General features: G+C 38.3%; 6 protein-coding genes across 11 annotated transcripts; 4 read left to right on the forward strand and 2 right to left on the reverse strand.

Annotated features, from left to right (window-relative positions):
- Positions 1–2304: 2304 nt before the first annotated feature.
- Positions 2305–3858, forward strand: LOC121786024 (60S ribosomal protein L32-1-like). The gene is made up of 4 exons (XM_042184533.1): positions 2305–2442; positions 2874–2968; positions 3287–3468; positions 3582–3858. Exons 2-4 carry the CDS (start codon positions 2879–2881, stop codon positions 3709–3711), a joined length of 402 nt encoding a protein of 133 aa, XP_042040467.1. The 5' UTR covers positions 2305–2442; positions 2874–2878; the 3' UTR covers positions 3712–3858.
- A 1049-nt stretch (positions 3859–4907) lies between these two features.
- LOC121785891 (E3 ubiquitin-protein ligase CHIP-like) lies at positions 4908–11869 on the forward strand. 6 transcript variants are annotated; one of them, XR_006047082.1, is made up of 10 exons: positions 4908–5089; positions 5162–5229; positions 5341–5404; positions 6482–6553; positions 6775–6908; positions 7026–7164; positions 7235–7345; positions 7444–7593; positions 10744–10818; positions 10925–11869. XR_006047082.1 is itself a non-coding variant. In XM_042184359.1 (9 exons), the coding sequence occupies exons 1-8, from the start codon at positions 4985–4987 to the stop codon at positions 7567–7569; spliced, it is 819 nt and encodes a 272-aa protein (XP_042040293.1). In that variant the 5' UTR covers positions 4908–4984; the 3' UTR covers positions 7570–7593; positions 10925–11869. The 6 variants fall into 6 exon arrangements, 5 of the variants coding, with proteins under 5 accessions (XP_042040293.1, XP_042040295.1, XP_042040296.1 ...); XM_042184359.1 differs by lacking the exon at positions 10744–10818; XM_042184361.1 differs by lacking the exons at positions 10744–10818; positions 10925–11869 and adding an exon at positions 8361–9765.
- LOC121786976 (MYB-like transcription factor EOBI) lies at positions 10942–11481 on the forward strand. The gene has a single exon (XM_042185565.1). The coding sequence runs from the start codon at positions 10942–10944 to the stop codon at positions 11479–11481; it is 540 nt and encodes a 179-aa protein (XP_042041499.1).
- A 652-nt stretch (positions 11870–12521) lies between the features above and the next one.
- Positions 12522–17030, reverse strand: LOC121785890 (GPI transamidase component PIG-S-like). Its single transcript, XM_042184357.1, has 13 exons — positions 16755–17030; positions 15968–16664; positions 15616–15700; positions 15362–15451; positions 14842–14915; positions 14462–14546; positions 14280–14369; positions 13908–14038; positions 13542–13623; positions 13417–13464; positions 13269–13341; positions 13086–13189; positions 12522–12919 (listed from the first exon to the last, which is right to left on the reverse strand). Exons 1-13 carry the CDS (start codon positions 16921–16923, stop codon positions 12809–12811), a joined length of 1839 nt encoding a protein of 612 aa, XP_042040291.1. The 5' UTR covers positions 16924–17030; the 3' UTR covers positions 12522–12808.
- A 4574-nt stretch (positions 17031–21604) lies between these two features.
- On the forward strand, positions 21605–23648 carry LOC121785797 (FHA domain-containing protein FHA2-like). Its single transcript, XM_042184239.1, has 3 exons — positions 21605–22354; positions 22648–22805; positions 23236–23648. The coding sequence occupies exons 1-3, from the start codon at positions 21715–21717 to the stop codon at positions 23443–23445; spliced, it is 1008 nt and encodes a 335-aa protein (XP_042040173.1). The 5' UTR covers positions 21605–21714; the 3' UTR covers positions 23446–23648.
- LOC121785798 lies at positions 23619–25465 on the reverse strand. The gene is made up of 4 exons (XM_042184240.1): positions 25203–25465; positions 24996–25109; positions 24094–24198; positions 23619–23989 (listed from the first exon to the last, which is right to left on the reverse strand). The coding sequence occupies exons 1-4, from the start codon at positions 25327–25329 to the stop codon at positions 23751–23753; spliced, it is 585 nt and encodes a 194-aa protein (XP_042040174.1). The 5' UTR covers positions 25330–25465; the 3' UTR covers positions 23619–23750.
- Between the last annotated feature and the right edge of the window lie 47 nt (positions 25466–25512).

Here is a 25512-nt window from a genome sequence, read left to right on the forward strand (position 1 = left end):
AAGTCAGTAAAATCATAACAATAATCAAAACCCCAATCTTAGCAAGAAACGACACCTCTAGCTAGAAAATATGTAGCTAGAAAATATGTAAATCGTACTTGAAACAATAAGATGAACAATAAATGATTAGAAGTCTCCACCCTCACGTGACTTCATGCATCCCGGTCCTATCCACTCTCGTCGTTTAAATTATCAATCAACTACACCGGAGGAATATATCTTGGCAATTTATTTCACATACATCTAACGTAAATACACTATATTATGTGATGTAAAACACAAAATGTAGTACTGTACTTTTTAATACTATAACTCTAAATTTGAGTTGAAAAATGTTAAAGAAAAGTAGATTTATTAACTCGTAGTCATAATTTACTTAGATATTTGTTTCTGTTGATTTAAGTAGCTAGATATTAACTTGGTGTATATGTTTATTAATTATAGTGACAATCCATAATTCAATATGGACTTTAATTCATTATAGTTAGGGGTGTGCATTCGGGTTTCGGTTCGGTTTTTTGCCAAAACCGAACCAAAACCGATAAACCGAATTTAGTTCAAAATCCAAACCGAACCGAACCCGAAAAACCGAAACCAAAAAACCGAAAACCGAACTTAAAAAATCAAAAACCCGAACAAAACCGAAAAACCTGAAAAAATAAATATAATATAAATATATATTTATATATGTGTATTTTATTTTATTTTATATATACTAATAGAATATTTATATATAATATAAAACTAATATTACTATATAATATATATTATATAGTATAATATATTAAAAGAATATATATATATATATTATATAGTATAATATAATATATTAAATTAATAGAATATATATATAATTCGGTTTTCCGATTTTTCGGTTTTTTTCTTCGCCCGAACCGAACCGAACCGAAAAACCGATTTTTTTTTATTTTTAAAACCGAACCGAACCGAACCGAAAAACCGAAAAAACCGAACCGAATTTCAAAATTTCGATTTGGTTCGGTTCGGATATTCGGTTTCCGGTTTTTATTCTCACCCCTAATTATAGTGGCCCATGATTGTCAGAGAGTGGCGTAGATTTAATTTAAGATGTACTACTATAACCGTTGGGGGAACGAGAACGACCATCAATTAATATGGATTGCAATATTTTGGACTATATATATTGGGTCAATTCATAATCACACCAGTAATGATTCATAAATATCACCCAAATAATAATCAGATTTATTTGTTACATATGATGGAGTATCAAATTAGTATATAATTCATATATTTATTTATATGAACATGATTAAATGCAAGCTCTAAACATTTTATAAACTCAAAATTATGATCTGGGTATGTTGAAATTGTCAATAGATGACAAAGTAACAACAATAAAAAATATCAACACGTCAACAGTTGATGCTGTATTGTTATTGTGCTGACATTTTATGTTGCTATTATTTTATCATCTGTTGACATTTTCTAATGATATAGATCATATTTAAAGTTAGCATTTTATTACTATCATTTGCTTATAGAGTAGTGATTACTTGTGCTTTAGTTTCCTAACATTCGACACATTTATTTTAGTCACGTGCATTTAGAAAAATGGTAAATAATGTGATGAATACATATTATTTAAATATAAGTGTATTAAAAAGTATTAAATGACACTGTTTAACAAAGAGTAAAGGTGACGTAGAGTAATTTTTATAATTTAAGGGGTGTTTGGTAGCTATCTTGCAACAATTTATAAGCCTTTTTTCTAGTTTTAATTGTGTGTTAGGTACTTAATTAATCTTAATAAACAACTCGTGTTATTTTTATGATCCGAGGAAGTCCGATTTGAAGTTTATGCTTCACCAGTTCACCTTGATTTTATTAACACACAATTTTATATGTTAACTAATAGTTTTATGAGTTGGAGCAAAATACTGGAACAAAAATACTGATTTATCCATCTTTCCAATTCTCTACTTGTACATATATAGTATTATTGAGGTTATTTTAGTATACATAACTTTTAGCATGATACCTATTCTATATACACTTATTTTGCACCAAACACACTAATTAAAAATATAAATAGCACAAACCATGATGCATATCATGGCCATTATCCTAGGTAGCCATAACATGGATAGTCTACCAAATGCAGCCCTAAATAGTAGTACTAACAAACTCTTTTAAAAAGAAGGCTAAGAATATAGAGCAATATTTATTTTATAAGATACAAAGATTATTATTAAAAGAAGAAGACCAAGAATATAATTTCCTTATAAATATAAAAATAAAATTCAACCCAGTGACGATAAGGCCTAATTTCATTTCGGCCCAATTCAAAACTCAGCTTTATTCACAGTATAAATTGCTCAAAACCCTAGACCAATACCTCATAGTTTTCTCGCATAGCGTCGAGACACTAAAGGAGGAGATCCAGCGCCGCCGCATCCCCAGGTCTGCCGCCGTTGTTTCTTCATTTCCGATTGCATAGATACAATTTCGGTCATGTTCATTGTTGTTTGTTAGCTCAATCGATATCTATTTTTTAACTCAATCCGAAATTTACGAAGATTTAATCTTCTCGATTGCTAATAGAGCTGTTTTGATAAATGTATCGATGAATTATCTTCTGCAGTAGTCTCAATTTGATTCCTCGCCGTTCATTTTAGAGAAGTATCTCTGTAGCTAGATAGTCTCTATTTTTGTTCAGTTGTTGATTTATATATGCATAACAGAAGCATTACAGCTTGATTAATACTAGAAAATGACTTATTCATTTAATAGGTGTCGTTAGTTGAACGTTTCTTTGCGAATCTGGAAATTATGGGAATGTGCAGTATTTGTATTAATATTCATGATTCTGAATTTATTTATTGTGTTTGCAGAAGCCATGGCTGTTCCTTTGTTGAACAAAAAGGTTGTGAAGAAGCGTGTCACCAAGTTTAAGAGGCACCACAGCGACAGATATGCGTGCCTAGCGGTATACTTCTGTTCTTTGATTCTATTTTTAGATTTTGCTTTTAGCTTAAATTTATAGTAGAATGATGATATTGCTTTTGTTTTAGGACTCATTTTGATAATTATTGTTGGTGATTGTGTTAAGTGGGAGTGAGTAATATCTACACAGATGGCCTCTACAATTTTTTATGAGCATGTTCCTTGACATTAGCAATTTAGCTTAGTCCATAGTAGAATTTGCTAAAATTCTGCTAGGATTAATTTCAGTTTCTATTATTTGTATGAAGATGGTCTATTGTCAAATTGTCGTGTTAATTCACTTTGTTTTTTCATGTGATAGACAAACTGGCGCAGGCCCAAGGGTATTGATTCCCGCGTTAGGCGAAAATTCAAGGGTGTCACGTTGATGCCCAATATCGGCTATGGTAGCGACAAGAAAACCCGTCACTATTTGCCAAATGGGTTTAAAAAATTCCTGGTCCACAACGTTAAGGAGCTTGAACTCCTTATGATGCACAACAGGTACATTTGTTTGTGTGTTATCTCTAATGTTTTACTGCTTTACATTTACTGTTAGATTGATTTCCAGAGCAACTGTGGGTTATAACACTGCTATGTTGTTCATTCGTTGCCAGGAAGTACTGTGCTGAGATTGCACACAATGTCTCGACCAGGAAGAGAAAGGAGATCGTTGAGCGGGCGGCTCAGCTAGACGTTGTGGTTACCAACAAACTGGCTAGGCTCCGCAGCCAGGAAGACGAGTAAGCTGTGTTGCACAGCACTGCTGCTTACTATTTTTTTTGTCAATGTTTTTACTTACTAGTATCCAGGTTATTGACTGGAGAGTTGAATTATTCGACTTGGTTTGGAATTATGTGATATGCAATCAAGACATTTTGAACTTCATTTAAACTTGCAGTTCCATCTTTTTGTTATTTTCAAATGCAGTTTGTTTGAAAAGTGTGAATTGAGATACTTAAGTTCTCGGAGAATTATGGTCTAAATAATGTTTGTTATAAAGAATATTATCAGTTCTATTGTTATGAATTGATTTGAATTTTTAGTCTTCTGAATTCGTTAGAGCGACCTTCAAGGCTCAAATTCTAAACCTATTTTTTCGACATCTATATTTGTATCTACAAGTGTATGATCTCGATATTCAATTTATCAGTCTTAAACTGTTCACTGTATTTTTCTAATCAAATCTAGTAATTTGTAAAATAATTAATACATGCTAACTCGGACTCCAAATTAAATTATTCTGAGCACGACGTATATTATACATTTATACTCCAAACATTTACTCTCAGCCGGTCTGGATCTAAGTCAGTTCTTAATGGGGGTTGGGTCGGCCCAATTAAGATGTGCTTGTAGTCAAGTACTTTAAAAAATATATTATTATTATTATTATTATTATTATTATGAGTTTTTAATAAACATAATTAGTCTACTTCTCTGTGTATAGTATGTGCTTCGTTATTTTTGACACAGCTTGTGAAGCGAATCAGAAAACACTCTGCATACATAAAAAAGAAAATTTTTGTGATGTAGTCTACATTTTGTACTATTAATACTAGTATTTAGTATTGTGGAGTATTTTTTAAACATAAATGATACTCCACGTTTCCTCTTTCGACAAAATTAAACTTTTGTTCAACATATAAATTTTTTAATCTAGAAACTTCTGGAGTAAATGTAGTATAAAAGTCCTCTTATAATTTTTATTATATAGACCAAACCAAGTTTCTTATAAATTTTTCATCATCCAATCAGATTTGAGATGGGTCACATGTCAGATTAATAGTATATTTAATGAACCATATAAATATGAAGATAAATATTGACCAAACTGATAAACAAACAAATTTAACTAGAATAGAACATTCTAGAACTAATTTATTTGTAATACTAACTCAAATCTAATTCCAATTTGGGGGACGAGTATATTAATATTACTATAACCAAACGCATTCATAATCTGTAGCAAAATCAGCAAATCTCTGAATCCGCGTATTTTCCCTCTCCTATTCACTCGTTCATGTCGCCAACAATGGCGGCGAAACAAGCCGAGCAGCTGAGGCAAGACGGCAACACGTACTTCAAGAAGGATCGGTTAGGCGCCGCCATTGATGCTTATACCGAGGTAGTTATTTCAAACTGATTACCTTTTTTCTCTCTCGCGTTCGTGTTGCTGAAGAAGCTCGGTTCTCCTTAGGCGATTGCGCTCTGCCCCGATGTGGCGGTGTATTGGACCAATCGCGCTCTCTGTCATCGCAAGCGGAAGTATGTACGGTCACTGAACTCGTTTCCGGTTTCAATTTGAGAATATTTCATTGCGTATCTTTGTTTGAGAGCTATTGTTTTCATTCGTTTTCTCACTCTCGTTATCTGCAGTGACTGGGCGCGTGTGGAGGAGGATTGCAGGAGAGCGATTCAGCTCGATCACTATTCTGTAAAGGTATGGAGTGTAAACACTCTGCCACAATCTTATAGGTCTTCTTTGTTCATTTGTGACCATCATATTATCTGTGATTTTGCTATTTCTGCTGAGGTTTATGTGAATCATCAAAATTAAATTAGTACTTGTGAAGATGGAGAGTGTGTGAATTGAGAAACAAATGATTAGGCATCATCCTCGATGGATTCGAGGTTGTAACCCCTAAAGAAGCTAGGGCAAGGGCTAATTGAAAATGAAGCAAATTGTTGATTGCATTATGAAGGAATACGACATCTGTTGCTGTCGCCATTCAGTTAAAAGAATCTCCATTCCAAAGCTATACATGTTATTTTCACCTCTCCTTAGTAGTATAAATAAGTGGGTAATCGAATGAACCAAAAGCATTGGGAAGGAAAAAAGTTCTAGGATTCATTATTTGTTTACTCTTCCTAGTCTTAGACACGATATGATTGGACATTGTTGGCAAAGTAGCCTTGAATTCATGTGTGCAGTGATTTTTGTTGTTAGTTCCTGATAAGATGCTGCTGGAACCTAATCATTTTTCGTTTCCTTAAGGCAGAGTGAGGAAAATGTTGATATTTTCTGGTAGGAAAAGGGGACATCGGTGTTCAATTTTATAGACTTGTTCTGCATGGGGGCGCAGAAGTTGGTGAAACCACTGATGGATTCTGTTGTCTTTTAGTTTTCTTAGACTATAGTTCAACATATTTTCCGACTGATAAGTTTTGGATGGTAAAATGTATACCCGTAACTATGTATGTATGTATGGTCCTTTCTTATTTTGTTAACATCCAACATACAACAAACATATTTTCTCTTAGCTCTCTTTGGAAGTTACGGAAAGCTAAACTATTATGGAACTTGTTTGCCTTCATGAATTTTGAATAACTGAACTTTTAACTAGCTTGCAGGTGCTTCCTTTGAAAATATTTGTTGCGTTCAGGAACAACTCTGTTGAAATATTAGATATGAAACATTGAGATATTCTTGACTTCTTGTGGCTATACTTCTATATTTACCGATCTAAAAACTTTCGAACTGTAATTACAACTAATTGTTGATGCCTTTTCCTTTCAGGCACACTATATGCTCGGTCTTGCTCTGCTGCAAAAGAAAGAATATGCGAAAGGAGTGATCGAGTTGGAGAAGGTATGATGGGTTTACATAAATAAGTGAGAGCTCTCGTTTCCTCGAGGCCCAAGATCTGTGTTCGTATGCTTGCATGTGATTCGTGTTCACTATTTTGGCTGCGTAAATGTTTAGATCAAGATGAATTGGGGTGACTGGTATACATCATTATGGTTCTTTTATTTGGATCATTGAGCCTTTATTGAAAATGATGTTTGGTTGTTCGTGACGCATGATGTTAGGCGCTGGATCTTGGCAGGGGTGCAAACCCCCAAGGATACATGGTAGAGGAAATATGGCAAGAGCTCGCGAAGGCAAAATACTTTTTATGGGAACAAGAGTCCACCAAGCGATCTTGGGAGCTTCGAAACTTAAAGTAATTTCCATCTTATGGTCTCTCTTCTTTGCCGTTCTTAAAATTTCTCTGCGTGTGCTTTTATGGTATGGCGTGATGTCTGTTTTTTACCCTTGCATTGCTTACTGTGCATAACAGAGAAGCTTGTGAAGAAGCCCTAAGCGATGCTTCTAGGAAACAAGGTTTCGTCGATGAAACTCACATCTGCGCTGAAGATCAAATCAAAGCCTTGAACCTAGTATTTGAGAAAGCTACAGAGGATGATACCCCCACGGAGGTGAGCATCGGTGTCTTTGTATGTTCATATGATTACCCGTCTTCTTAAATTTCTATATATTGATTTTCAGGTGCCAGACTACCTCTGTTGTAAAATCACTCTGGATATTTTGCGTGATCCTGTGATCACTCCGAGTGGGGTGACATACGAAAGAGGAGTGATCCTCGATCACCTCCAGAAGGTGAGTAATCGCGTCTCTGAACTCACATGATCGTAATTTCCATCATAACTCATCAGCGTGTGTATATGAGTGTGACTTCTGAATTTTCCATTTGTTAGGTGGGTAAATTTGACCCCATTACCCGTGAAACGCTGCATCCGTCTCAGTTGGTACCGAATTTGGCCATAAAAGAAGCCGTGAGAGCATATCTGGAGGCGCACGGCTGGGCCTACCGGATGGATTGAATCTGGGATCTTCGATATGTCCATGTAAGTATTCGCTGCGTCTCTCCAGCAGAACAAGGACAACTTATTTATGATTTGTGCCTTTTTCGGGCACGTTCGATCATAGTAAAGTTTATATAACAGTATGATCATTGCATAACTTATAGTAGATCTGATTTAATGACCAGTAGTTAGAAATCTCACATAGGTCTCCATAAACCGAAATTGCAGAGTGTTTTTTTGTTGCAGACAAAATGTTTGGAGGAAAAATTCTTGTGGATAAAGTTTGAATGTCAAATTTGAACCAAGTATTCTAATTTCTTGATTGGGCTTTTGGCCCAAATTTAGTAAGCCCTTCATATCTAGCCCAATCACAATACATAAATTGGCAAAGCATTGGACCAACTCTTCAGTCTAGTAATCTTCCATAGGTGAAATAATTAGAGTAATCCACAATATTAGTGTAATTTTAAAATTTATTATGCTTAACATTACTCATGTAAGCAATGAGAAAAAAATAAAAAAAATATAAGCAGCGGCGATATTTTATTTAATTTGTGAGATTATCAAAGTAATGATAACTCTTACTAATTAAATTTTCTAATTGCATCAACAAAAATTATGGAAAATTTAAAAAGAATAACAAGCCACGTAATTAGAATTAAAAGAAAGCTAAAGTTGTCTCAGAAAAAGATAGTTGCAAATATCAGTAAGTTGGAATGATAAATCGAATCAGAAACCACGTCTTCTCCGTGCCGATCGAGGGCCGGTAGGAGGCGGGTTGGCAATGAAAAACTGAAGTAGATCCGCAGGTTTCTCTACATCCGCGGGTTTCTCTACCTCCGCGGGTCCCAGCACTGCATCCTGGGCTCCGCGCATTGTATCCAATACCTCAGCTGTGTCCAGTTCCTCAGGTGGTTTTTGAACCGATTTTCAATGTCTTCACTCGTTCGGATGATGAGGAGCTTTTCCATTTTCTTCCAGCTATTTTCCTCCTCCTGAAACTCGCGGAGGATAATGTTATCTTCTTCTTCTTCTTCTTCTATAAACGGGTAGTCCTCCGGTGAGTGTTTACTCTTAGCAATGCGAACCCATCGGTGACTGCACGCGCTGGTAGTTCTCTCAGGTAGTGCGTTGAGTAACAGCTCCCAATTCTTTGTACCGTGGTTTAGCACATGTGTGTGTAGAATAATGTCTTCCGCACGTGTCCAACTCGCCATACCTTTTCCCTTACACTCTATACATATTACATAAACAAATAATAATCCAAACGAAAATTGATAAATAATATCATACATATTTCTTAAACTAACAGTACATATTACATCAATTTACACAAAAAAGAAATTCTCCTAATATCAAACAAAATCCAAGTTATGCAGGCAAGAAGAGATATACAATAAAAGCCCAGAAAGAATAAAGTAACAATCTTCACAATAATATTCTACACACCCATTATCTATCCCTTCTTGGCTTCTTCCTCTTCCCAAACAAATTCCCAGTCACAAAAAAAGTAAAGGCCATCAATCATATTGGCTCAGTACAGCCCTGCAACTATTCAAATGGGCAAAATTGTGAACTTCTCAAATTCCTAACTTATATGCCGCAAGATAATATCATCTTCAAAACATCTCCAATCCAACCACAACACGCCAAAACTTCCTAATTCAGCCCAATTTCGTTCAAAATAGCAACACTCCATCAACAAATGACGAACTCCAACAAAACAAAGATCTAGCCTTCCCTACATTGGCAAGTAATTGCTAGACCCTTTCCATTAATTTCCATGAAACTTTCTGTCCACAATTTAAACCCGAAAAGAGCTCCAAGTATAACCAAACTTACTGCTCCTTATCTCGAGGGGAATCAAGCGCCAACCATGCAACAATCTGCATAAGGAACTAGGAGTTAAAGTGTGAACATAACAAATGTAGCCATCACAAATTTTTATGTTTTCCATACAGGTTATTTATATGATGCATAGAAACAGTAATAGCCAAATTTTGCCAATAGAAGTTACAAGAAAGTCTCCTTATAACAATTATTACTTCCTTTTTTTTTTAGAGAGAATGAAAATTTTATAACCAAACTCTAGTGAAAATTTTATCATAGCAAAAATACTTAAAATTCTCCTACAATTGGTGATTCATAATCTATACCTCAAACATTGTCCACAAATTTTCTCTTTCTTGACAGCAGAATATTTAATTTCATAAACAGCAACTAATACTCTTTCCTAGACAGAGATTTAAGGTGCAATGGTAGTTAAAAAAAAACCACCGAAGATATCTTTAGAAGTAGTAGGTACTCCAAAAGAAACCAAATATAGCCCAAGAAAAAATAACATGTAAATTGATCGGCATAGACAATGTGCAATTAGTAAATATGGTATAGTCCCAAAAAGCCCAACATCATACATACAATTAAAACAAATAAATTCAGTGAATGCCATATTTCAATTCCTTAATAGGCAATTCCTAATACAAATTTTACGTACAGTTAAAATCAAATCAAATCAAATCAATTTATTGAATGTCTACCCTATTTCAATTCCTTAACAGGCAATTCCTAAATATAAATTTTTGTATGCGTATAATGCTTCAATTAGTCAAGTTCTTGATCATACAAAACCAAATAAGTATGTGGCGGCATATTTGTGTTCAAGAAGTGTATAGAATCTACCAATCGCTTTGATCCCCTATAAATTCTTGGATACGGATGGAACCCTAATGAACATACATAATGGAGTGTTGGTCTAAATGTTAGAGATTAAAAACTTAAATTTAACGAAAGAAAAGAAGCTGATATTAAGGGTGGGAAATGTGCGGCCGAGATGGGAGACAGACCGAAAGTGTTGAATAATGTAGGGCCTGACAGAGACGATGGGAGAAAGCGTAAAGAGGGTGGTGGTGGTGTGGAATCGTCGACAAGCTTCCTTCGCAATGGGAGGGGGATTAACGACATTTAAGTTTGGGGGATTACTGAGATAACGACTATTCCTTCTCTTTATATACTCCTTATTAGTTGAAAATTTTAAGTTTGGTCCTTTTTTGGGTGAATGCGCCAAATTTGAAATTAGTTATAAATGTGGTGTTGGATATTTAAGTGTAATTGGATTAACTTGATTGATTATAATGAGACATCAACTAAGTTGGAAGTGCGGAGTGTACACTTATTTGAATTCGTTATGATTAGATGGGGGTTCGGGAGCAGCGCCCCTGAGTAGCGGGGTCCAAGGGGCAGAACCCCTGGCTGGGGTCGAGCTGCCAGGTCAGCTTGGAAATTGATGTAATATGTACTGCTAGTTTAAGAAATATGTATGATATTATTTATCAATTTTCGTTTTGATTATTATTTGTTTATGTAATATGTATAGAGTGTAAGGGAAAGGGTATGGCGAGCTGGACACGTGCGGAAGACATTATTCTACACACACATGTGCTAAACCACGGTAGAAATGATTGGGAGCTGTTACGCAACGCACTACCTGAGAGAACTACTAGCGCGTGCAGTCACCGATGGGGTCGCATTGCTAAGGGTATACGGTCGCCGGAGGACTACCCGTTTATAGAAGAAGAAAATAACATTATCCTCCGCGAGTTTCAGAAGGAGGAAAATAGCTGGAAGAAAATGGAAAAGCTCCTCATCATCCGATCGAGTCAAGACATTGAAAATCGGTTCAAAAACCACCTAAGGAATGTAGTAGCTGAACTGGACACAGATGAGGTATTCGATACAATGCGCGGAGCCCAGGATATAGTTCTCGTTAAGGAGGGACCCGTGGTTACAACTGAGTTACCAGATGCAGTGCTGGGACCCGCGGAGGTAGAGAAACCCGCGGATGTAGAGAAACCTGCGGATCTACTTCAGTTTTTCATTGGCAACCCGCCTCCTACCGGCCTTCGATCGGCACGGAGAAGACGTGGTTTCTGATTCGATTATCATTCCAACTCACTTATATTTGCAACTATATTTTTCTGAGACAACTTTAGCTTTCTTTTAATTCTAATTACGTGGCTTGTTATTCTTTTTAAATTTTCCATAATTCTTTCTTTTAATTCTAATTACGTGGCTTGTTATTCTTTTTAAATTTTCCTTAATTCTTGTTGATGCAATTAGAAAATTTAAATAGTAAGAGATCATTACTTTGATAATCTCACAAATTAAATAAAATATCGCCTCTCTTATATATATATATATATATTTTCTCATTGCTTACATGAGTAATGTTAAGCATAGTAAATTTTAAAATTACACTAATATTGTGGATTACTCTATAATTATTTCACCTATGGAAGATTACTAGACTGAAGAGTTGGTCCAATTCATGTATTGTGATTGGGCTAGATATGAAGGGCTTACTAAATTTGGGCCAAAAGCCCAATCAAGAATTTAGAATACTTGGTTCAAATTTGACATTCAAACTTTAGCCACAAGAATTTTTCCTCCAAACATTTTGTCTGCAACAAAAAAACACTCTGCAATTTCGAGTTATGGAGACCTATGTGAGATTTCTAACTACTGGTAATTAAATAAGATCTACTATAAGTTATGCAATGATCATACTGTTATATAAACTTTACGATGATCGAACGTGCCCGAAAAAGGCACAAATCACAAATAAGTTGTCCTTGTTCTGCTGGAGAGCTCGACCCCAGCCAGGGGCTCTACCCCTTGGACCCCGCTACTCGGGGCCGAACCCCCTTCTAATCATAACGAATTCAAATAAGTGTACACTCCGCACTTCCAACTTATTTAATGTCTAATTATGATCATATTGATCAATCAAGTTAATCCAATGACACTAAAATATCCAACATGTGAGACCCTTGGAAAGTAATATTCTATTTTCACTAATCACTTACGTAGAAACTAGGTATTACTCACATTTATGCAAACATTTATAAATAGTTACAAACTCCTACTAAATTCATTAAAACTTGTTAAAGGTGGTGTTTTAATTTACAGCAGTATATTCGAAGTTTAGAAATTCATGAATGCAATGCGAATCAGAAAATCAACATGTTAAGTTGTGCAAAATATGAAAATATATTGTCCATACAGGAATCACACCCTAAGCATACACAAATGACTGTCTATTTTAATTTACGAGGTACTGAACGTATAAAATAACTGCACTGAACCAAGCGTGGCCAACGCGACGACCCCGGTATTTGCTTTGTCGATGTGCTGCTACTGTCAGCTTCAGAATCAACTAAAAACATTCCCTTGTATATGATCTCATTGTGGCGAGGGAACTCTAATCTTTCTTAGATTTCCATGCTTTAAACTTTCTGCTTTCTTGCTTGTACCTTTTCCATTCTCTAAGGGCTGCCAGAAGCACGTGCAGCGCAACCGGCAGGAAGAAGGGCTGTCGACAGCAGATAGAGTTAGATTGCCTAATCGTGGCTAGGTTCAACATCAACAGTGTATTATTTACAATTGCCTCTAAACAAATGAAGCAAGCAACATACTTAATTCTATTTTGCTGGCTGTAGAGGAAGAATGGAGTGAGTTTAAGTAAAATGAGAACGAACCGAGTAGACAGCAAAGCAGTGCTCAAATGAGTAATAGCTCACGGACATCATGGATGGATGGTAGAAAGCATCCTCCGCGAAGGATCTAGCTCGTCTTGAGGATACTGACACAAAAACAATGTATGAGCTATGGGTTAGAACATGTCTGCATTTCAATGGCAGAAAATATTGCTTCCATCATACCGGCAGAAGCGTCGTAAATTCCAGCAGACACGTTGCTCAAAGCCAATTTTGCAGCCTCAAGAGAGTACCTCACCTGCTCAATTAATGGAATTGGGTATCATATAATGTTCCACTAAACTAAAACCAATATATTACATGGAATATTCACCTGTTCTCCTATTTCCTCCTTAATAATCATTCTTGGAAGTGACTGGACCTGCATAAATATCTTGCTTGTAGTAAAGACAAGGACATACGCTGAAACTATAAGCCAATAAAGAAAGTATGGCTTACCAGTCGAGAAAGAGATCCAAGAGTGGTGGTGCACTGAAGAAGATTAAAACATGTGTGCTGCCGTGATAATACATCCAATTCCCTTATAATCAGAAAGTACACATGCTATCAATTTCCCTAGACAATTACTCTTTACAAAAAAGGCATTAACTAAACGGGGAATGTGTGGCTGAATTCCAAACACTTCCAACATGTTTTAGGAAAAGCATAATGAAAAAAATATTTTCATTCTTAGCGGCATATAATACTGTCACTAATCTTTTAAATATTAGCATGTTACGACTAGAACTAAAGAAACCACATCTAATTACAAGCTTTTTGTCATTTTTGCCATATTACGCTGAACCAGCTAATAGACTTGCTTACCATTCTGTGAAGCCACTTTCACTGGTCAAAAGTCGCATTGTGCCTGATGCATCACGAAAGATGCCTTTGGACTTCAGACCAAAGAGTTGTCGTAGCTGTCCTATGAAGACTTCAAAGATTTTCCTCATGTCCTGTTGTCACAATTGAGGATAATATACTCATGGTAAAGTTTTTCTACTTAAACCTTATATCTTTTGAGTAGCTTAGCTAGAAAAATTAGTGCAGTAACATTTGCAAACTAGTCAGCTTACATAACTTTTCTATGGGAAATATATGAACAAAAAATGGAAAAAGAAAAATAACACAATTTTTAAAACATAAACACGATTACATGAGAATTCAGAACAAGATCACTTAACAATTGCAACTGACCTCAGAAGAAATCATATGCCTGACACGAGTCTCCATTTTTGAACCATTCAAACAAGCTGCATGGTTCCAAACAACAACACTGCCCCACATCTGAAAATTTGGCACATACAGAAAAACTGAGTTTGAAGGGTAAAACACAGTAAAGAAACAATGATTTAAATTTTAAAGCAAACTTAACTCACCGGGGATATAAAGCCATTTGATTTAGAAATTTTCCCATTAGGGAGCTGCAATTGAAGTGGACACTCTGTTGAAGATGGGACATACCTGGGAGAGCAAATAGAACCAAAAGGAAAGGAAACTACATTCAATAGTTTCTAATAACGAATCACAGACTCAATCAGGATATTGAATATCAATCAGATTAGCTGTTGGTAGATGCAAATAATTGTCTGATTTCAAGGTTTTCCCTTAAGTTACTATCTCACAGGAGTGTATGATATCATTACGTTGACCAAAGTACTTCAAGATTATAAACTAAACACAAATTGACAGCAGTAATATTACATAATTTTACATATACTAGTAACAATGAAAAGCAATAATGAGTTAAAGATTATACACCACAAGATGGAGGATCTTCGAACGTCCTCCTGCTGCTACTGATGTATCCAAATGCCACTCATTTGAGTTTACCTACAATATCTGGACATATAAGCGTTTTGATGACAAGTTTTAAAATAAATAGTTACTGTTCATTTTATGGCAGAATAAGCAAACATGAAAATTTGGTAACACAGAGAGTAAGTCATGCTACCATGATTTGCAGGCAGCAGGCTTACTAGAAAATGAAATTGTACTACAAGATATAATCTTCAGCAAAATACAAAAATAAATGCAGATGTTATACTGCAATATGGCTCTTCCCTCAACCTTAAGCATGCATCAATTGCAAGAAATTAAGAAAGTTAATAAGTTCCAAACAGAGAACTGATGCTGCAAGCATACATCAGCTCATTTTTCTTAATTGCGGTCCTTGCGGATAGGAGGAAATATGGTATGCAACCCGACATACAAACTGCACAATATTTGTTTTTTCCTTAGATCAGGATACCCATAGAGGAAGTGTTGAGAGAACATACAAAGAAAGGAAGATCTTTTGTAGTGAAAATATAGCTCCCCAGCGTTTCATCCCAGTAAGAAAACGAAGACTTTGGAGTGTGGTACAAGACCTGTTCTTTCATCAAAGATGGTACAATAGTTAATCAACCTGGAGTGATAAATTCATTAGATACAAAATCTAACAAGGAGTTCACAAATATAATTCCAAGCTATATAGTTTACCACACATATTCTCTTAAACACTAATAGACACGAAACAAAGCTTGAGCATGACCTGACTCTCCACGCTTATATCTGCTAGAGGCTTCAAATACTCGAGAATTGGAGCCAAGAGATTATCATCTATCTCTTGGAATTCCCTGCAGAAATAAGTAATTGAAAATATTTTTCAGTTACAGTAGTGAAGTAGATTTAAACATAAGCTACTAGCTGACACTCTATCACGGCATTCAATGAAGAATCAACAAAACTAGCAGCATAACCAGACACTGTAAATAACAAACAAGATTACAAAAAACCATGTAATATAAACAGTGTTGTTGTAAGAACAAGATATTGCAAAAAAATTACAATAACTGCATCATAAGCAACTTTCCTAACAAAATCACATCAAATAAGCTATATACCAGTCATAAGTCCAATCATGAGGATCAGCATTCAGCAAATTAAATGAAAGCACTATCTTCCCATCTGCTCCCACAGGCATAAACTCCCCACTAATCGACCCTTCCTCTTTTCCACCATTCACAAACACTTTCACGAAAACAGAGGCCACCTTCTTCACCGCCTCCTCCTCTGAAACTCTACCCACAATCCACCCATGCCTATATTTCCCAACAACTGCACTCACATCCTTCTGTCCTTCCCTCCTCACCACTATCATCGTATAAACATTATTTCCATTGCCACGACTATCACTTTCGTCCACCAACGAATGCAAATACTCATCGAACAACTCATCATTATATTCCCCTGAATCCTCATACTTGTTCAGCTCACTCAACGCTCCACACTTCCAGTTGAAATCATTGTCACTACGAAAACAATCAGCGCCATTTTCTACGACTACACAAACAGATGAATTATAGGTACAAGCACCACAGGATGTTGAATCCTTGGCAGCGATTTCCCGCATTTGATGTTCAATCTTAACCGATAATTCATTAGCATCAAATGAAGATCCTCCTATACCAACAAATACCGCTCGGAATTTGCAAGGAAATTGCAAAGGAATCGACTCAACTGCGGCGGACAAATCATCGATTTCTCGGAACGGCAGCGGCGATCTGTAGATTTCTACCGATTTTAACAAAAATGGAAGACCTGCGGTTGCAAAATATGGCAGTAACCTATAAACAACTACAACAAAAAAGATGAAACAGTGTGATTGAAATAATTTGCGATGATTTGTACCTAACAGAAAAGAAAAGAGAACAGTGAAGGTGAGAGCGAGGCGTTTCAGTCCTGGTCTGGTTTTGCGTGGGCAATCCGGTTCAGAATTATCGAGCTTCGAGGGCAGAGGTTCAGGAGCTTCGGCAATTTCAGCCGTCGACGACGGAGTTGGAGCGCTGGCGGCGGCCATTTTCGGTGTATTCGAGCTCTTCGCAGCTGATCATTTTCTTTTGTTATTAAGTTTGAAGTAGTAGTAATATTTTTGAATCCGAGAGGGTATTAATGTTCATATAGAATTAGAAAAAGATTTACTTAATGATAGACTACAATTAACTCCTCTTATTTCTTAAATTTTTAAATGAAGAAAGTAATTTTAATTTTTAATTTTGTAAAAATGAAGAGGGTATAGGACCTGGCTAGCTAGGGTTCCGTTTGTAACTTGTACTTAGATAGTTAGATTGTACTTCCTATTGTATTGTAATAATCTTTTGTATTTCCGCTTGTAAACTCTGAGAAAGTAAGATTCGAGAATCAGTGAACACAACCATAAACACATTTTAGTCATTCGGAGAAAGTAAACATAACATTCATTCATAAGCAAACCAAGCACCACCTTAAGAAACTTGTACTCATTCAAGAAGCAAACACAAAAAGTCAGTAGCACTCGAGATTCAAGAATCACCTAATCAATCAATCAAGATACTACAAGAATCACAATCTTCTAGTCATTATGATAAGCAAAAGCAAAAACTCATCAGCATTCGAGACTCAAGAATCGAGAAAAGGAAGCCATGGCCAAATCTAGTCCTCCAAATCACCTGATCCATAGGTGACAACGCTAAACAAGATCACAAAAATAGTTCCTCCATTTTCACTTCATCACGGCCATTCCATCTTCACCATTAAAAGGAATGCCACTAAACCCTCACCCCACACACAACTACAAAGACCAGAGGAAGAATACACACACAATTACACTACTCCCTTTCTGCAATCACTAACAAATTGAAGCATATTCAAGAAACGAGCTGATATGGAGAAATGCAATCAATTATTCATTTCTGTGCATGCCTTTAACTTAAATAAAATAAAAAATCAAATCTTTTCACTAGAAGGAGGAATCTTGAATTTATCTTTTGTTCTCTAGCTTGTGTAAATGACCTACTACGCCTTTGAGCCAAGATTATCTTTGGAAATAAATGCTGAGACAAACTAAATCACTACAATTAATCAAATCCCGATTGTTGTTTCTGGTTACTTTGGTGATTTTTCTCTTACTAAATGGTGAAACTCTGACTTGATTCTTGGACAATAAATGCAAGGAAAAGGAAAAGCAGAAAAGAGGGATAGAGTTGGAGAGAGAGATCATCCGAGGTTGAGATGCAAATGAAGGCTGAGCATCTCCAATGGTTCTGGGCATGCAATAGCCCTCTCATAGTCTTCTTACTACCATATCATCTGCACTAAAATCCTCCTGCCATGTCATCTGACATGCAACTGGACATGCAATAGCCCTCTCATAGCCCTCTCATAGCCTATCCACATCACTAATAATAATTATATAATTTAATTTACAATCGTAGCAACATACAGAATTTAATTTACGAGACAAATACAAGAAAATTGAATAATAATATTAAAATTTATAAAAAAGTACAATAATTTATAAAAAGGTACATTAATTTAAAAAAAATACAAAAATTAAAAAGTACAAAAAAATACATAAAAAATCACTCCTCGCCGCCGTCCTCGCCGCCGCCGCCTCCGTCGCCCCCAACGCCGCCGCTACTCCCGCCGGTATCGCTCTGAAACCCCTCAAATTCTTCACGCATGCTCCGGAGCAATACGCGAAGATAAGTCTTCTCCTCGGGGTCCACCGCCGTCCGGAAGTCTGCTAAGGTCTTCACCATTTGAGCGCGCGTTTGTTGACGCGCGAAGAATTTGAGCTCATCGATGGACCTGCCGAGGGGGGATGCCGACTGCACCTCCTGGGAACTCGGGGTGCCCCCCTCGCTTCTCGTTGCGCCCGCCTTTGGCCAACCGGGCGAGGTCGGCGACCGAACGAATGAGGGGTCGGGAGCTCCTGGGCCGTCTCAGGGAGGTCGTGGGCACCACTGCTGCCGCTATACTCACCGGTATAGTTCAGTTTCTGCTTCTTCGGCCAGCCAGCCTCGACACCTGCCCGGAATTTCTCCGACTCGTGGAGCACAAGGTAGGAGGTCCAGTAGGTGAAGTCGTAGTACTTCCCGGGATCCGGGTAGGCTCTCTCCGCAATCCTCCTCTGTTTGGCCACTGGTCCGCATGCGGAGGGCGTTGGCGTACAAACCCGAAAATCGAGAGACGGCAGACCTGATTCGGTCCCAGCATTTCCGGCACTCCTCCACTCGTTAATACAAGTGGTGCGAATGAAATTGACGTCCAAAGCGCGTATATATAGTGTTTCGAAAAATAAAAAAAACATAAAATAAAATTCTGACACCGATTCGGGGCATACAATGGCGCCGTGAGAGTCAGCGTCAGAATCGGCGTCAGTCCAAGAATCGGCGTAGGCGCGCCGGTTTCGCTGACGCCGGCTGCAATGGTTCGGCGTCAGCACCGGCGTCTGCGAAAAATCGGCGTGCCTACGCTGACGCCGCCATTGGAGATGCTAAATTGATCAAGATCGGGTCGTTGAGGATTGAAACAACGTAAGGTGATAAGAGCATCCACAACCGTGCTCTTGCCAGCGGCACGGTTATGGGCCAGGGCGGTACTATTCATGCCTGCTCTCTGGCAAGAGCACAACACCCACAACTGTGCTCTTCCGCAAGGACGAGCACAATTAATTTAAAATTCAATTAAACAATAACATTTCCATAATATTAAAATTCATTTAAAAACCACAATAAATATTACAAATGACAAATAAAATTAAACATTACATAATTAAAATCCTAAAAATGAAAAATTACATAATTAAAATCCTAAAAATTAAAAATTACATAATTAAATCCTAAAAATTAAAAAAACCACTACTCGTTGCCGAATTTCGCCCACATGTGGTTGATTAGGTCTTCTTGTAGTTGATTGTGGATTCGAGTATCGCGCATTGTGTGTCTTGTCTTGATCCTCTGGCCAACCGTCGTATGCTCGCCTCGGCGTGGGGGAGACCTCGCTGTTGAGCTTCCGGCTTCGTCCTCGTCGTAGAAGCTAGCCGCCCTCGGCCCTTCGTCTGCTATAATCATGTTGTGTAATATAATACACGTGAATATGATGTCGGTGATATTATTCACGTACCACAGCCGAGCCGGGGCCTTCACAATGTTGAATCGAGCTTGAAGGACCCCGAAGGCTCTTTCGACGTCCTTCCGCGCTGACTCTTGACGCTGCGCAAAAAGAACCCGTCTCGGGTTGTGTAGCGTCTTCACGAACGTCGACCACCGTGGGTAGATACCATCGGCGAGATAGTAACCCATGCGGTATGTATTTCCGTTGATGGTGAAGTCGATCGCCGGTGCTACACCATTCATCACATCATTGAAGAGTGGTGAAGAATAGAGCACGTTCAAGTCGTTGTTGGATCCGGCAACGCCGAAATATGCATGCCAAATCCATAGGCGATAGTCGGCGACCGCCTCAAGGATAAGTGTTGGGCCGCCGCCTTTGTGACCGCTTAAGTGTTGCCCCCTCCAAGCAGTCGGACAATTCTTCCACCTCCAATGCTGCCAAGCATTCCAGGAAAGCCATGGACTGATTCGTGAAGACGAAGCAACCGTTGGCAATCATCGGTGGTGGGTGCCCGAAGGAATTCATCCCCAAAAGCAGAACGAACGCCCTCGCAAAAATTCTTTAAACAAAGGATTCCAGTGGACTCACCGATATGCAAATACTCGTCGAAGATGTCGGCAGTTTGCCCAGTAGCGAGTTGTCGGATGACACACGTACACTTCTGCAACGCCGTGATACCTTGCCTGCCGGCTGCATCTACACCTGTTTGAAAGTATTCAACACGTACGGACAATGTGTTGACAATTCGCACAATTCGCATGAACAAGCGCTTTGACATGCGAAAACGGCGCCTGAAGTAATCTGCCGGAAACCGCGGATGGTCGGCAAAGTAGTCGGCAACGAGCCTTTCGTGGGCTCCCTCCCGGTCACGATGGATGTAGCGGCGATTTGATCTAGTGCGTTGAGGAGGATGAGCGGGGGGTATTCGCCGCGACATATGCTTCGTAAGCGGCACGATGTTGTTCGTAGTATTCTTGTTCTTCGCGCTCCGCTTCCGCCATGAGATGAGTGAAATCCATTTGATGTTTTGAGTGAAGGTTGAATGTGTTGATAGTTTGTATAAGAATTATGAATGGGAGATGAATGAGAGATGAATTGATGTGATAAATGAGTGATGAATGTGTGTATTTATAGATGATTTTGGGAAAAAAAAATAAAAAAAAATCAAAAAAATTCAGAAAAACGGGAAAAAACGGCCATATTTTTGGGATTTGGAAAATATTTTTTTTTTTTATTTTTTAGCATTATTTATAATTAAATACCGATTTTAAAAAAAATAAAAAAAATGTTTAAACACGACGGCTATGCCGTTGACGAATGGGAGCGCGCCACGTGTGCGTCCGCTGGCATGGACGTGCTCGATACATCGTGTAGTGTCGTGCCAGCGACGCGAGCGCAGCGGCGGCAGATAGCGTCCGTGCCAGCGGTGCGGACGGCGGTGGCGACGGACGCCACCGCTGCGCATGCTCTAAAGATCGTGTAATACGTCATTACAGCTGAATATGCCGGAAAATATTAGACAGTTGCAACAAGCTATCTACATTTTTACAATATGCAAAAATCCAATTTTAAAAATCTACCAAACGAAAAAACTACTAAATATTTTACAAAAACAAAAACACTCAATATTTGCAATAAGAAAAAGGAAAAACACAGAAGCTGCCTCCATTCAAATTCCCCCAATTCCAACGATCGGAGCCCTAATTCCGCAGCGATGAGCAGCAGCGACGTGGAGGCCGGCTTCGCCAAGCTGCAAGGCGAGGATTTTGAGTACTACATGCAGACCTACTCGATTATTCTCGGCCGCAATTCCAAGAAATCGTCTGTGGACGTCGACCTCTCCTCCCTCGGCGGCGGGATGAACATCAGCCGCCACCACGCCCGCATCTTCTACGACTTCCACCGCCGCCGCTTCGCCCTCGAAGTGCTCGGCAAAAACGGCTGCTTCGTCGAAGGCGTCCTCCACCTCCCCGGCAACCCGCCGGTGAAGCTCGATTCCCAAGATCTTCTGCAAATCGGCGATAAAGAGTTCTACTTCCTGCTTCCCGTCAGGAGCATTCTCGGCGGCCCCATCGGCCCCCGCCACCACACGGCTAATTTTCCGATTGGGGCCCCGCCGGCGGCGCAGCATAATTTGGGGATGCCGCCGCCCGGGGTAGGGCTTGGGAAGAAGGGGAGAGGAAGAGGGGAGTATTATGAGGACGAGTATAATGAGGAGGATGGCGGAGCTGGAGGGGAGGAGGGCTCGTCTGGTGGTAAACGGATGAGGCGGATCGACGCCGGCATTGATGGCTCCGGTGGCGGCGGTTACAGTTACGGCTCCGGTGGGAAAGCCGGTGGGTCAGAGCAATTAGGTAAAATCATTTTGCTTAGTGAAATTCATTCAATATATGAAGTTCATTTAGTACTGGAATTTGCTGAAACAGTTGATAGATTTTGTTTATGATAATTAAATACGATTAGTCTTCAAATTATCACCTATTGTAGTTTAGCATCGGTTTAAATGTCTAAGTTAGGGAAGTTTACACTGATAAATTCGTGTTCTTGTAATAAACGTTAACTTATTGAATTGATATGGTCTATCTATCTACTGAGGCAGAGATGCAATGTCTCTTTACTATCTAAGAGCATTCACATTTTCTTTCAGATAAAAAGGGTGGTGGAAGACCACGAATCGACAGGGAATCAGACAACCAGCAGCTCCTTCAGCTGGAGGAGAAGGATGTCGTGTCATCAGTCGCAACGGTTCTGTCTGATCTATGTGGTCCTGGGGATTGGATGCCGATGGAGAAACTTCACACAGAGGTAAAAGAAACTTCGAATAACTCTTGTGCCTTCCAACTTTGTTAGTACTTGTAACGATGACCAATTTAATTTTCATTATGCAAACCTTCATATTTTCTTGTTTCCCATTGACAATATCAATAATCATGTTTCTATGTGATATTTTTGGCTAAGATTTCGATATGTGATACTCGTGTTACTTTCGTTTTGGGATTGACTTCTATACGTTCTCCCCCCTTATAGTAAATGGGCATTTGTAGTAAGCTTACCATTTCCACTCATCTAAGTTGTTGAGTTCTAATATAATCATTTTAGTGAACTTTTTTAGTAGTAAAGATGATCAATTCATTTCATTTCTCAAGATCCAAAACTTGTATTTTACATTGTTTTTCTATTAAGAATGTCTAGAATCATGCGCCATCTTGGTCTGAAAATAATTTTGTTCACACAGTTGGTGGAGCAATTCGGCAATATCTGGCATCACAGCCGCGTAAGGAAGTACCTGACATCCGAGGATGTTTTGACCCCAGAAGCCAATGGAAAACCGTGGCATGGAATGCTCATGTTGTTGAGGAAGTATCCCGAGCACTTCGTGATCAACACTAGATCAAAGGGGCGCGTCGCCCAGGAGTTTGTCTCGCTCGTGTCATTGCTCTCCTGAGAGGGCTCTAAGCATCATGGGCAATGGAACATGTTAACAAGGATGATTACTTTACTTTTATGAATTATTTTTTTCCTAGTTAGTTGCGAACATCTGATTGTGTAAATTTGTTTGAGCAGCAAATATGTTATGTATGATGTGGATATTTGAAGATTGAATCTGAAGAGTTTCGATTGTCAAATAAAATCACCACTTCTGACTCATTTTATTATTTCATACACTTTTACTCAAACCTAAATGAAAAGTATTCATCCAGCAAAAGCAAATATTTAGTACATGCCACACAGAGTTACAACACAGATGTATCAAGATTCTTCTTTTTTCAGATTATGGACAATTCTGTATATTTTTTCTTCCCGAGCACGTTTTGCAGCAAGAGCCTCTTCGTCTAGTATCTTGATTGGTGACCACTCGGGCAGTACAAGCCAGTCGTCCTTCTCTTTGAGCTCGTTAATGACAGGCATAATCTTAGAAGTAGCATAATCAACTGCTGTCCCAATAACAGCAAACATCACAGAGTAACGAACAGCGCCAACTGGGCCAGCTGAGAAACCATTGTAAGACGAGAAATGAAACAAAACCCGAATCAGAATGCAAGAAACATCAACACATTTGCTTATGCAGTTAGAAATGGCTCGAAATCCTGACCTTGAAGACGACCAAGAATAGCTCCGCTACCAAACCCTCCAATAGCTGAATTTAGCAAGTCGTCTGGTTTACCTTCTCTACTCGCCCTTACAAATTCTCGCGCACCTGTAACTCCGGGAGGTCAATATATATCTTGCAGTTCACACCCCACACCCGTAAGGTATATATATGTATTGCAATTACTAACATTCTCTTTGATATACTACTATTTCAAAATGGTAATGAGGTTTCTGACTGAATAGAAACCAAGTGTAGAGAAGTCTATCTGTGCATCAATACAAACAAAATGTAGCAGAATGCAATATTCCGATACCACTCTATCGTCCAGCTGTTTACCAGCCATTTCATTACCCAATCCACGAGAGATATGAAAGATTTAGTCCAACATACAAGAACTAGTAACTAGTAACAACACAATGTGCATAAGAGCAAAAAAGCAAAGAAAAAGAACAACTACATGAAGAGTACTTGCGTTGGCCGTTTCATTTGTAACCTACCGGAGAAAACATCAATCTTTTCTGCCAACTAGACATGCATGTCAATCTATAGAAAAAGAGAGCTCCATGGATATCAACTGAATATATGATTATCACAATATAGACATAGTGATGTTATGATCCAAATTCCAAACATAAGTGTTACCCGATTAATCTTTACCTATATACAGTCAAATAAAGATTGATTTTTTCTTCAACATAATAATGATCAGTTTACTTCCTCAAATCAATAACGATTTGATCAGAAATATGTGATTATAAAATACAATGTACAATAGCATAACTGGAAATGGAAAAGCTATACGATCCATCTAAAATCAACATAATCAAATGTACTACGATGAAACTATGAATATCAAATTCCATCATTAAAAGCTATCAATTTCAAAGAGCAACTTTGATTACCGCAGTAACAGCCTGTGACGATAGCGAAGTTCGAAGCATATATAGCTGAAATCGCTGGAAGGCCAGGATTATTTCTGTGTTTTGACAGCAATCCTACAGATCCGCCAGCAATCCCTAGTTTTTGCACATAAAAATTCACGAAATCAGACGACGATCATCAAAAAAATGATTCAGAAAGCAAGAGAGAGAGAGGAAAAAAAGAAAAACCTGCGAGCACAGTGGGGATTAGAATGCGCTGCTTCCAGTGGTCCGGATTCGATGAAGACAAATTTGACAAAGAAGATAATAGAGAATTTGGTGTGATTTGATCTGCGCTTTTTTCGTGCGAAGCCATTTGAGCTGAGGGGGAGGCGGTTGTCGTCGGTGGCTGACGGCGGCGATAATCAGCTCATGAGCTACCGAAGGTAACGAAGAGGCTGAAGATATCTTATACGGGCCGAAATCGTTTTAATATTTCGGCCCATTGGGGTGATTATTTTGGCAAAGCCATTGTTGACCCAATGTGGGCCTTGTATTT

Source organism: Salvia splendens, chromosome 22 (genome assembly GCF_004379255.2).
Source record: "Salvia splendens isolate huo1 chromosome 22, SspV2, whole genome shotgun sequence".
Lineage (NCBI taxonomy): Eukaryota > Viridiplantae > Streptophyta > Magnoliopsida > Lamiales > Lamiaceae > Salvia > Salvia splendens.